Source organism: Pholis gunnellus (genome assembly GCF_910591455.1).
Source record: "Pholis gunnellus genome assembly, chromosome: 3".
NCBI classification, from domain to species: domain Eukaryota; kingdom Metazoa; phylum Chordata; class Actinopteri; order Perciformes; family Pholidae; genus Pholis; species Pholis gunnellus.
In genome coordinates, this window is record NC_136529.1 from 12,218,300 (window position 1) to 12,232,420 (window position 14,121).

General features: G+C 39.5%; 1 protein-coding gene across 1 annotated transcript; it reads left to right on the forward strand.

Moving 5' to 3' along the window:
* The first annotated feature begins 776 nt into the window (after window positions 1-776).
* Window positions 777-10,912, forward strand: znf362a (zinc finger protein 362a). The gene is made up of 9 exons (XM_079156822.1): window positions 777-1,084; window positions 4,449-4,512; window positions 5,900-6,140; window positions 7,295-7,420; window positions 7,758-8,085; window positions 8,405-8,629; window positions 10,121-10,199; window positions 10,307-10,465; window positions 10,557-10,912. The coding sequence occupies exons 2-9, from the start codon at window positions 4,450-4,452 to the stop codon at window positions 10,674-10,676; spliced, it is 1,341 nt and encodes a 446-aa protein (XP_079012948.1). The 5' UTR covers window positions 777-1,084; window position 4,449; the 3' UTR covers window positions 10,677-10,912.
* Window positions 10,913-14,121: the final 3,209 nt, after the last annotated feature.

A 14,121-nucleotide genomic window follows, 5' to 3' on the forward strand; every position in this document is an offset into this window, starting at 1 on the left:
GAACAGTGACAAAATGTGACCTCCTTATGTATACATGACAATAACAGGGTCTGTTTTTTGCTGACATACACATTTTAACTGAAATCTATTTAAGAAAGTGTTGATTCAAATGATTACCATTTTAGAGGGTAGTGTTTGCGGTGATGTCAATTTGCATTTCCATTAAACATTAGGCAGCAAATATAAATAACTTGAAATAAAGACTCAGGAGCACTCAGGTTGGAGCTTTGTAATATTTAATAATACAAAATATGACATGCAATAAAACTCAGCAGCGCTACAAAAACTACAGCCTCTAAATTAAGTGTTGAATCAAATTGCTTAGAATTCAAGAAAATGTCAAAGTGCCTGGCCTAATAATTGGATTTTGAGAGTTGGTTTTGTCCCCTACCTGAGCACCATGTGTTAGGTGACGTCTAATTTCACATGTTCAGTGTTTGCTCATCATTTATATTTCCTCATACTATCAACCAACACGATCACCACCAGCTGAAGCTCTCTAGTTTGTGGCAGCAGTGCCATCTCCTGCTGAGCTAAGCACAGAGCATATTAGCAGCCTGTCATGCTGCTGCTGAGCGGATTACACTTCACATTTACTGTACATGGCATTCAAGGCCTTGGACAGACAGACAGACAGACAGGTGGCTTTGATACAAAGATGCAACCAATTAGTCTCATTATGGACTTCAACTACTGCTGCTCTGTCTGTAGTGTACAGCCTTATCTGCTGTTGTTTGAGACTATTATTACTGATGATGCACGTGAGAGAAAGTCCGTCTCGCACATGCAATAATATGTTAACACCACAACTGTCACTGTGCAGGAAAACCATGTTAATTGCGAACTGCACGCGCATACGCACGGTTTTATCCAACGCGACCACAACATCTGCAAGAAAAGCCACCGTTTAAATTAGCGACCAGAAAATGGGTTAAAAAAACCGTGTTTCAGCTCCGTGTGTATAGAAGCCTGCAGCACCCAGAAGTGAACAGCAGGCGACCCGGAAGGTTTGAAGTCCGACCCAGAGCGAGCAGAAAGAAGAGTCTAATCCTTTATAAAATATCCCCTTCCCTCGCTGGTTCAGGTATGTTGGCCGCCCGATGCAAATAATCTGCCTCCTTTCTTTGCTCTTTTCTCTCCCGCACAAGCTCTCTACTCGCGTCGCCTCGTCACCGTTTCTGTTTAAGTCATGCAAAAGTTGCATTTAAAAAAAGGAGCATTTTGTAGCGCAGAGATGCTAAAAGACTGATTTATTTTCTTGTGTCGTTGGAGAAGAAAAAAAAAAAGGCTTTCACTACGCGCCAGTATTAACATCGACATTGGGTTTATGGCTCAGCAGCTGCAGAGAATTCAGCGAGGGCATGATGATTGTTGTAGGAAGTGTCAGGCTTTTTTTTTTTTTCTTCTTCCTCGAGCCGGGCTATTCAAACCTGAATCAAAGTAAACAATCATTCGTACGCTTAATGCAAATACGCCACATCCCGACGCATCGCACGAGCGTTGTAGCCTATGACACCGGGAGAATTATCTCCTTATAATATTCGGATCTGCAGAATATGGCGTCCAGTGGTTATAAAAATAAGACAGGGCTGCCATTTTTGTTTTCCTTTTGTCTGAATTTTTTTAATAAACTGTCTGAGAATGTGGGAGAGGCGGCGGACAGAGCGAGGCGCTGCGGAGGATCGTTTCTCTCCGGAGGAGATGCTGCTCGTCTCGAGCGGCTCAGCTTTCAACATTTTAAACGTTACATTTCGTTTCTTTTGCTTTTGAACAGAGGAATAATTCAGCACAGCAAACAGGACCGAAAAGTTAACCCTAACTTTAGTTTTAGAGATGGACTTGTATTTCTCTCTAGAGGGGATCGAACAGCAGGCTAATGATCCGGTATCGTGTGTTATTACATTGAAGCTGAAATATAGTTTTCTGTCTGCAACGTGCTACCTGCACGTCATTGTGTTAACACTTGACCCACCATCTGTAGGAGTATTATAGCTCCCACATGTCAGAGAGCACAGATCCTCTACTTATGAAAGAATACTAGTTATTACAGAATTAACCGCGTGTAGCCTAAGTGGGTCTAGTATCACTTAAGTGGCACGTTCTAATATCCTCTATAAGGGTTTATAACTTGGAACAAATGGTTTTATTATTAATAAGTGCTTTATAGATCAGTTCTAATTCATTAATACGATATTTTGAGTTGCCTCTTAGTAATATTTATCTTTCAATTTAGGTATTAATGCAGCTAAACCTGTTGGCAATTCACTAATAAATGATCATGGATTTTGCACTTTATAAAATCATGTCTCCAGTTATAAATGTCAGTAAGTTATTAATAAAGGTGTTTTAATTAAGCCATCAGGTCTGCAATTGTGTGCTTACTCTTAGTGGATTGATTTTGGTCCCAAGAACGTTTTCACAACCTGACAACACAAAGGTTGTTCTAAATGGCTTAATTGATCTTTAAAACAATGAATTATTAACCATCAGTTACAAATTGCAACCTAGAAAGAGTGACTTCTAAGAAATTACCATTTCTTTCACAGTGCACCATATTAATTGCTTTTTCAATGATACAACTTAAGTAAAATGGGACCACAACTTTGTTGTAGTTGTTCAATATGAAAGAGCAGTTGAACAAAACAATACATTTTAATACATCACCTTGTGACCTTGGAAATTATATTGGCCATCTTTCACTGTTTCATTGCCAAAACAAATAACCTATTTATTATGAAAGTAATTTGCAGATCATGAATGTATTTATTTATTTTACAATATATTGAGCTCCTCTCTAATGCACCTGCATCCACAATACTGGAAGAAAGCCTCCATGTCTTTTTTCTACCTGCTGGAAAAACAAACCCTGTTACACGAAGGCATACATATTTAAGCCGTATAGAAACTCACTGTATGCAAAAATCTAAACTATTCTGGCAAAAGTGGCACAAGTAGTACTAAAGTAAGTCCAAAAGTGATGCAGTCTAGACCTGTCTGTGGTTGACTGGAGACTATGTGAATCATGTCTTTTTAGAAAGTGACACAAAGTCCAGCAGCCGTCAAACTCCTGAGCCTGCTCCCTCGAGGCAGAAAGCCTCCAGGAAGTGAAACTGATCCCCACTGGCATCATTACAGAAATATTTTGTGGGGTTTACTGTACGCTCGTACCCCTGAACGTATCATTTTTGTTTCTCTTGGCTCACGTAGATGGACTGTGTTATGCCTCTGCTAAGCCAAACAGACTTAGGAATGGTGAAGAGTGCCAAAGCACGCAATGCAAAATGTTCTAAAAAAGAAACTTCATACGAGGTTGAGAAGAGACGCTATAGAAAGAAAAGCCTTCAGATCAAAACTTCAGCAGCAAGCACCTCTCTCTCCTCCGTCAAAAAAACGAGGTTTCTGGCCACCTGGCCTGACACAGTGTGGAAAAGAAGCCTTAATTGCAACCCATAGAAATCAAATATTCTCATTTTAAAGAGAATACGTCATGCTCTTAATTTGCCATTACAAAAAAAGAGAAAACAATTACTACATCACTTACAAATCAGTGTGGTGTCTGTGCGGCATCCTCATTTTAGTTATTCCATGTTCTGTTACTGACCTCTTAGCTTCTGACTACGTCATTCAGGTCTCGCTGTACTCTGAGGTGAGACCGGTTTCCCATCAGACTCGCGGGCCCCCCCGCGTGTCGAGGTGGAGACAGACAGTAACAGATTAGGATCTGAGCCACATCGCTTTTTAAAGTTTCTGTTTTCTCTGATAACCGTTTTTGGAGAGTTTCCTAACTAGCAGTTGTAATCATGCGAGAGCCTATCTGTCAGTCAGCATAACCATCTCAAAGTGTTGTGGTCGGAAATCCTAAGAAAAGAAGCTGCATCACTTAAACGTCCTCCTTTGGCAACAGAAACATCCTCTCTGATGAAGCACCGTGTAAAGACACAAAGTCTCCTCTTGCACTAATACAGAATGTCTTGGAAGATACACCATCACAAGACTGGGATAAGTGATCTCAGATTGTCACGTCAAACAGTCAGCTGCTGCTTGGGTGGAGAGCTCCCGTCACAAGTTTTAACCACTACTTTTGTACACTAACACTAGATCTTCACATTTATTTATGTTATTAAGGAGGCAGTTTTTAGGAATATGTTACCAGCCTGGAATAAAAAAAATATATGGGAGGGGGTCGCAAGATGAGTCAACGTTTCCTCTAATCTTTAACTTTTTGTGTGTAAATTACGATTCTGAATATTAAGAAGAAAAAAAAATCACTCACCTATTCAACCGGTGATGACGAGTCACAATTAAACAATGCAGCGTTTAAGAAGTGCCAAACTAAAAAGGTTGGGAAGCATTGTACTTACCAGTCTGACTACGACTATGTACTTGTTACACTGATGGACGGAGAAGCTTTCCTCCCCTTGTTTACGATGCTTGTGTATTTATTTCAGGATGGCTGAACCTCGCTTTAACAATCCCTATTTTTGGCCCCCGCCTCCCACCATGCCCGGCCAGGTGAGTGACTGGTATTCACACTCATTTATGCACACGTTAACCTTAAGCAGTAAAGATCATTGTAGTGTAACTTATATATATATATAGTTTGTATCTACACAAAAATACAGGACACCAAAACAAAATCTCCAGTACACAATCCTCCCTACAACCCACCTCAAAAAGAAGTATTGGTTGAGTAGTAATAGGGTTTATGTACATCTTATATTAATCTATAAACAGGTGCTTCATATGGGCTAAGTCTGTCCTCTCTCTATAATATATGAATGGACCCTAGATGTTGTGAAAGAGTTATTGATTACCCCTGATAGTATATTTACAGAGTCGTGGATCATTCAGAAATCCATTTACCCAGGCCTACCGACCTGGTTCCATGACAGACCAATAACTCTTTGGGCCAATAGCAGACCTATTTCTAAAAAATAAAAGCTTTGGGTCTAGAGGTATTTGTATTGATAATATGTTCTTTTTTATTTGAGTACCCTGCCAAAGACAGTGGAAATGTGTACTTTTTTCCTTTTTGCACTTACCTGCATATATCAGCACAATTGTATTTATTGAGCTTTTCTGGGGTTATATACATTTGTATCAGCCAATTTCTGCTGCAGTAATTTAAGGTGCGTGTTACTCGTTTTCTCTCTAAGCCCCGAGCCTCTTTACGGATGACTCTGAGGACTCGCCTGCCAGAAGTTGTTGTTGATTTCTGATTTTAAATAATGTGCTATTTAAAGGAATAGTTTGACATTTGGGGAGATACTCTTATTTTGCAGCGAGTTACATGAGAAGATTGCAGATCTTTTGAAGATTTGTACCTTTGGGCAGCCAGGCTAGCTTTTTCGCCCTGTTTCCAGTCTTTGTGCTAAGCTAAGCTAACTGGTTGCTGGCTCTTGCTACACAGTTAGCATACAGGCCTGAAATCTTCTCATCAATATGTCAGTAAAACACTAATAAGCGCATTTGTCAAAATGTCAAACTATTCCTTTAAAGCAGTGGTTCCCTACCTGGGGTTCAGGACTCCCCAAGGGGTCTCAAGGTTAATTTGAGGAGTCACCAGATGATTAAATATATTTAAACAATCTGTCAAAGAAAATAGTTTCTTCTTTCTTCTTACTTTTCTCTAAATTAAGCTTTTTTTTCCCCTGTGAAATACATGATACTATACTAGAAAGAGTCCCTAAAGCTGGTAACAAATAAACATTGCTTCATTTTAAGAAGTCTCAAGACAAAAACTTTGGGAGCCACTGGTTTAATATGGTGTTTAATTGGAAGGATGTTTTGGTGGACAATGTCACGTATCAGCCTCTAGAGGGCATCATCGCCTCATAAAGTGACACTGACTGAACTGATGGCTGTTCTCTTTTCACTAATGTTGTTTCCTGGCTGTCAGCTGGATAACCTAGTCTTGATCAATAAAATCAAGGAGCAGCTGATGGCAGAGAAGATCCGACCGCAACATCTGCCCGCTGCCTCAGCCCCTTCCCAACAGTCCTTACTGGCTCCCCAAATGCAGGCGGATGGCGGCCAGCACGCTATGTCCAAAACTCACCAGATGCCGGTTCACCACAGCCACAGCCCATCTCAGCCTGATATCGCCCTGCACGCCCGCCCCGCCTCCAGCTCAGTCACAGGTACTTCCTGTCCTCAATTTTTATCAGTGGTGGAGGAAGTATTCAGATCCTTTACTTAAGTAAATTTACTGAAGTAAAATGTACTTATTTTAACAGTGTGGTATTAGTACCTTACTAATACCACACTGTTAAAATACTCCACGACAGCAAAAGGTTCTGCATTCAAAACCTTGCCTAAGTAAAAGTATGTAAGTATTATCAGCAGGATGTACTTAAGGTATCAAAAGTAAAAGTACTCATTGTGCCGTAAAATGATATATTTTTGTTTTCATTCGTATTACTGCTGCATTAAAGACAATGTTGTATTTTACTGCTTTAGATGTTTTAATTGCTTTATTTACAGTTGGGTAGTTTAATCTACAGCAGTGCATCATATTCTATCAGATCTTATTTGTGTGGCGTCGCTGTCCTGTGAGAACCACGTATCTCTTAAAGAGTCAACTTTCATCAACTCAGATTAACAGCCCTGTTTTTAGCTTTGTGACGATGCCTTTTCCAGCTGATCCAAGAGGGCTTTTAAATAGTTTATTTAGCTCAAGAAGTAGAACAATTGTCTCAGCACATTAAGGTACACTTTACCCTTCAGTTTACCATCCACATTCAAATTCAAAATCACAAAAGTGAGTGTGAAAATGTTCAACTACAGTTGTCAGATAAAGTAAAAACACCACATTTGCAACAACAATATTTGCCTCTGAGATGTGGAGTAGAGGTATATTTTACCACTTGCTGACCAAAAACCACAACGTGTCCATCCCAAGATGTGCCGCTTGTCAAGAGGAAATTGTGGCTAAAATGAACTCAATCATGTACTCATCATACACGAAAGCCATCACTTGATGTTTGTTCATTTGTGAAATCTTGTGAAAGGTTGTTATCGTGCTGCCTTAATGTTGTTGTTGTATAGTGAACGTGCTGTCTTGTGATTGTAAATTAGCTCATAACTAACTCTGCTATAGCTAAGAAACTGTGCACTGTCCCTGTCAAAGTAATGAATGAATTAAAACAATAAGGAAGGATAAGACTGTTGTATGAGTGTTGCTGTACGATGACCTAAATGAAATGGATGTGCCTTTATACCAGCTGTAAATTTTTGGCATTTGATCAGGATGATGAAAGATTTATGCATTTTGTAAATAATTTTTTTTTACCAGGTCGTATTCTGGGGGATGTAAACTTGAATCTGGACGATAAGGCAGCTATAAAAGCCAGAGGATTATGGGAAGACTGGCACCTGCGTCAACTTATAGACCATCCCTCCAGGACGAACCACGTCTCAGGTAGCCACAGTTTGTCTGGCTGGTACTCTCTGTTGCTGTAGAAACAAGGAAGCAAAGAATGTTGTCCTGCTCAGGTCTGCGATCTGTGGGGTTAATTCATCATTAGCTCTAGAAATAATGTTGGGAAAGTTTGACTTCTCTGTGCTGTACGTATATGTAGGAGGTAGACTAAGACTAAATGACTTTCACCTAAAGTTGCTACACAGGAGAGTGATATTACTATATCCTTACTAACCATCCTACAATATGTCCATTTTATATCTCTGTTAGTTAGCAGCTGTTTGTCCATGTTGCTACAGTTTGCATGGCTGACTCTCCTCACCTTTGCATTCAACAGGTGTGGCGCTGGCATCCAGAACGGGCAACCTCAACACGTCAGAGATCATCAGCCCCACTACACCCACCTTGAGCAACCACAGCCGGCTTGGTGGAGCCCCCACACCTCACCTCATCTCAGGTTTGGCTTGCTGCCACGGCATGGAGCACGGGAAAAACAACGGGGGCCTCGTGGGACTCCTCGGCCCTCCTCCAAAGGAGGAACGAGGGCGTAAGAGGATCAAAGCAGAGAATGGGTCGTCTCTTTTGGTAGTTCCCTACCCAATCCTGGCCTCAGGCAACGACCAGTCCTGTGTCACCATCACTTCCAAACCAGGAAAAACCTACAGGTAAGAAAGGACTAAAGATAGATGCATAGATAACCGAGGTGCAGTGCATCTGACTCATGGCTCACAGTTGATTTCAGATAATTAGCAGTCCAGTAGATACAGCAGGTTTCAAATCTCCCTTTACTCTTAAAAAAGGAGGAAATATGAGCTGATCATGTGTTTTGTATATAAAATATTAAGCTGCAGTGTAACTAGTATCTATAGATGTTATGTAAATGGAAGAAATCTGTAGTTCAGCAGCATGAAATACATATGCTTGAGTCTCTGTGCGTGTCCTTTACATGTGTTCTCTATCTGTGCCGCTGTGTCCTTGATACAGGTGTAAAATGTGTCCGCTGACCTTCTTCTCCAAGTCAGACATGCAGATCCACTCCAAAACGCACACAGAGGCAAAGGCTCACAAGTGTCCTCACTGCACCAAGTCCTTTGCGAACGCATCGTACCTGGCCCAGCACCTGCGCATACACCTGGGCATTAAGCCTTACCGCTGCTCCTACTGCGAGAAATGTTTTCGCCAACTCTCCCACCTGCAGCAACACACCAGGTCTGATCTCATCACAGCACGTCCATTACATTTTCTCTTTGTCATGTTATTGCTTTTATGAGCATAAACGTGTTCTGTTGTGCAGCATCAATCCTGCAAAATAACATATATATATATATATATATATATAGCTATAATGTTCTGTTTCCTAATGAGCAGTGAAATAGTAAGCTGTGGTGGAATATGATTGTATGCAAAATGCTTCATGTGTCATACTTGGGGGTGATTTGTTCATTAAATCACAGATTATAAACTTTAATAGGGTTTAAAATGTAAACTTTCCTGCAGGGTCGAGCAGGTATCAGAGGTATAAATTGTGTTATTCAAAGAGGGTAAGTTGCTAGCAGATGTATCCTTGTATTTGAGGTCAGTTCACCCAAATCACTTCCCTCTGATGACTTCTGCCGTAGCCATAGAGATGGTTTCGGTTTTAGAGAAGTTCCCCAGCTGTGGAAAGCTTTCCTAGAAACTCTTTTGCTTAAGATATAGTTTCTATGAAAACTGCTAACAGTGTGATCTGTGATTTATTCCCCATAAAACACCAATTCTGAAGAAGACAATGTCACATTCACCCTTCTAATGAGCTTCTTAGTAAAAGGTTTAAAATAAATAAAATAAAAATGTTACTTTTTGTAAAGACTTCATTGAAAAAACTGACCACATTTTCTTTGACTTTTTATATTCAAATGTTTTTGGGGAAATTTCCCATTGCTCGATTTAACAGAGACCATGTTGTCATTAGTGTCTGTACAATAAACAGTAGAATTGACTATGCATTAAACAACTTAGGTTTAGTAGGGACACGCTCTATTCATAAAGTCAGATGTACAAAAAAATTCCTTTATCTGTGATCTTTGAAAAAGAAATGAGTGACACGTTCTGCTGAAGAGCTAATCACTTTAATTAATGAGTATGACACTCATTAATTGTGTGTCATACAATGTTTGAAGGATCGGTACACAATTTCCCTCTTGATAAATAAAGTCTTTTCTCAGATAAACTTAAGAGAGATGAGGATTTTGTCCCCGGCGTCACTTACACTGGAAGAGCAGTAGTGATTCATCTTTTCATGGCCAGTATGAACAAAAGAAATGATTACAGCGAGAAAAAACTATTTCAACAAAGGCAATAGCCTGCCATTTTACGACAAATCGGCGGTAATGATAAGACAAAGATTGCAAACTTATCCTTTTGAAGTAAAAAAGAAAAGAAGATAATGCCGTTAGCAGCACCAACAAAATAGAGATCTCAGAAATGATTGTGTCACGCATTTCTACTAGAAGTGAGAAAATGTAATCTGGAAGTTGATTTGGTGAACTGACCCTTTAAAATAGCGTTACCTTGTAGTAGGAACTGTTGTTTCAGGTTGCTGTGTCCAGTCTTGTCAGTTAGGGAGGAGCACGCAGTGTAGAAGAGGTATAAAGGTGCGCTTTTTACTCTGCGACGGTTGCATTTGCAAATCTAACGATTGCATAATTTTGACGATTTCAGAATCCACACAGGCGATCGGCCATACAAATGCCTCCACCCAGGATGTGAAAAAGCTTTTACTCAGCTATCTAATCTGCAGGTAAACATTAACTGTTTTCCAAGGACACCCCCTTAATCAGCCCCATCCCCCACAGCTTAAACACTGAAGCCGACTCATTTTCACTATGTTTTTCTCCCCTGCTGAAGTCTCACCAGAGGCAGCACAACAAAGACAAGCCCTTCAAATGTTCCAACTGTTACCGTGCCTATTCGGACTCTTCCTCGCTGCAGATCCACATGTCTGCACACGCCATTAAAAATGCCAAGGCCTACTGCTGCAGCATGTGCGGCAGGGCGTACACGTCGGTGAGTTGGAAATCCAAGTAACAGTTTTAAATCAGAGCTTACTGCAGCGGCGATGTCAAAAAAGTGTTGTCTTTGTTTTGTTTTTTCCCAGGAGACCTACCTTATAAAACACATGTCCAAACACACTATGGTGGAACACGTGGTGTCCCATCACTCCCCCCAGCACAGGACAGAGTCTCCCACCATCCCTATACGGATCTCCCTCATCTGAGCTCCTCACCCGTCTCCTGCCCTCCCATCAGACACGATTCCTGTGATATCTGCGCTCCGCTTATGAACTTTGAACCCGTTAACGGCTTCCAAAAATGTGCCAGATTGTACAAGTATCTTGTGAAGAGGTGCTCTTTTAATGAGTGTATCCTCCTTTCCTTTCTTGCTGACCAGATAGTATTATCGGGGACATCCAAAGATGACTTCTCAGCACTTTCAGGCCAGGAAATGACAGGCCTAAAAATGTCGTTTTCTATGTGACTACACGGGGGGGGGGGGGGGGGGAGAGTATTGCTCCAGGCAGCTACAGTACATGGAAAATCTTTTTAAACTTTTTGTGTAATAACAAGATAACATTGTCTTTTTTTATATGGTCCATTACTTTCTTTATTCAAGTATTTGCAAAGGAAAATATATTTGCATCAGAAAGAGTCTTCCATTAGCTGAGTGGCCAAGTGAGCAGAATGCTTATATAATGCGTATTCATGTATATCTTGCCACTTGTTATGTCAGTGTTTGCAATGTTTCACCAATCACATGCCCATAACATTTTCATTACAGTATTTTTTACCCTGGCGCCAACATAGTCATGACGTGCGACTGATAATTAGACAAATCAACATATTTTCCTTTTAGTTTTGTTCAAATGTTATGAAAATAGACTCAAGGCAGTCCTCAGGTTTCTTCTGTTCACGTTGAATCAGTGCTGACGGTCTCCTAAAATACTGTTAAATAAGAAGGAACAAAGGAATGCAAGACTGAAATGTTACACTACACAGACAGATGTGTTACTTTCCTGGAAAACAATAATGAGGTCCATCTTTTTGGTTTTCAGCCATAACGTGCAGCTGAAGCATCACACTTCTTTAAAAACTCCTTTTGCCATTGTTTTATGAATGAAAATGTTGACATTTTATAAGCATTTAAGCCTTAATTTGTTACAACTCTACGCTGTTGTTTTATCACTTTACATTTGCTTTTATTTCATAGCATGATATATACTGTAAATAAACTGTATTAACTGTCAACCTGTTTTTATAATAAATAACTATAATTACAAGTAATGGTGAAAAGCTTTATGTGTTTGATTGTAAAGTGATTGTACTGCAAAACAAGTTAAACAAGATACTCTACCACTGAAACAGACGAGTATAATGTTTCAGTTGGCGGTTCAGTAGTGAAAGAGGAAGGAAGCATCTGTGTGAAGCTAAACTTCACAAGCTTGAAGCCACATAATGTGAGACAAAACGTATTCTGGTGCAGATTCAGGGAGTAACAAACGGCCTACTACAACTTCCACGGACTTTATCTTGTAAAGGAGCCTCTTGAGTGTCATTATGGAATAAAAGGGGAAGTGAAAAAGTTACACAACACAGAAATCGGCGTTTTGAAATAAAACATGTATATCATTTAGTTGAACAGTGGAGCATTTAGCAGTTACAGAGACACATTTTTCTCAGGAGTTGGTAGAGAACGAGGCAAAAGCGAGTGAATATTAAATACTGATACTCTCCGTGAAGGTACATTTACTCAAGAACTCTGCTTCAATACAATTTCAAGATACTCATACTGTACTTCAGTATTTTGAGTTGTACCAAAAAGATATTTCCCCTTTTAATTTCTCAGCTCAAAAGGGGTAAAACCCTCCAATTTTTCCCAAAAAACAATGATTAGAGAAAAGTTAAGAGCAATAACGACAAATTTGTGTAACAGAACCTTTCGTTATTTGTACTTTACTAATCATCTCAGGACCGCTCAGATTTATGACAATTAGCTCTGTACACTGACTATAAACCCCAAACAGGAAGGTGGGTGAAACCAAGGCTTCAAGGAGCAATATACAACATTCAGCCCATCAATATAGCAGCAAACAACTATTTGCTATGTAAAAGTATAGTGTTGTCCACCTGAGCAGAGAAGGAAGTCGCCTTTCATGTTAACTGTATACGTAACCTGCAAATATTGGTGAATTAGGATTAGGATCTATGCAAAGATTTAAAAAAAACGGTATATGACCACACTTACAAATTAGCACAGACCAAATGAAAAAAATAATGGCTTAAAATACTATTAACCTCATTTGTTATTTGAATCCTATTTAATGATTTGTTCATCTTTTATCTGAATTTATGTATTTGTAACTTACTTTGTAGCTTGTTTTTGAAAAGTGCTGTATACGTTAAGTTATCAATAATCTCATTAATACTAGATGTCAATTTGGATGTTTTAGCTAATTTCCTACAAATTGTACCTCACGTCATTGCAAACCATTCTGTGGCATTTCCTTTCCCTTAATGTGTTTTTTCTGCCTATCAAAACACCATACCATTAGCTGCCATTTGATCTGAAAGTCAATTAGCAGACTCTTAAAACTTCAGTTGTGTGTTCCAGCGCAGTAATGTTATTGTTCTGAGGCAACATAGTGCAGGCTTTTCAACTCAATCTGCACTCTAACTGCATTACCATGGAAAACAATCAATAATTCATAATACCAATGTAGACCTGATGCTTATTGTCTGCTAATTGATATTTATACAATCTGGAGAAAAAAAAGAAGAAAAAAATAGTCAGCAGGAATATAATATATTAATGTAAATAAATAGTAGCTGGGGGACTAAAACTTGCAAGAAATACTGGTGTAATCCTTACCTCACAACAGATATCTAGATGTTTCATTATTTGTTCAGAGTTTTCTGATTCTGCATTTTTTTGTCATTTATTTGTGTAATCATTCACTTTGTAAAAAAAAGAAAAAGATTTAATTAAATTACATTAATAAAGTATGTATCTATCTATCTATCTATCTATCTATCTATCTATCTATCTATCTATCTATCTATCTATCTATCTATCTATCTATCTATCTATCTCTCTCTCTCTACTCATTATCAATTGTAACAAGAGGGTTCTCTGCTCCGTTTCCCCTCCTTGCATTTTGTTCCCCTCCCTGATGGGGAGATCAGGATCAGGTGTGTCTATACCCACACCTTATCTCAATGCTCCCCTGAGGGAGTGGGTGGAGCCTTCTGGCTGGAATGTAGATGCCAGCAACTACACGGCTCCTCAGACCCTTACAATACAATAATTATACAATAATTATCACCACTCACAAACTGCTCCAGGTGATGAAATAATGATAACTCAATATGCATGTTTAGGCTGTGGAAATCAGTATCGTGTGTAGAGGACGTTTCGTAATGGAGCCATACATTTAAAAAACACAGAACCGTCCACGCGCGTAGTTTATTAATCTGACGTGTTTATGTCCTCCTGAGCTCACACAGTTCATGTCGTGCGTCCACACAGGTTTGCTTCTCAGGTGTGTTGACAGTCAACGATCTGGGTTGGAAACGTAAGGGTTGTTTTTGTCTCGGTGCCATTTTAAACTGGATTACCTCTTAATCATTTACAATCTGATTGGTTCCCTTTGATTTTGTTGTTAACAG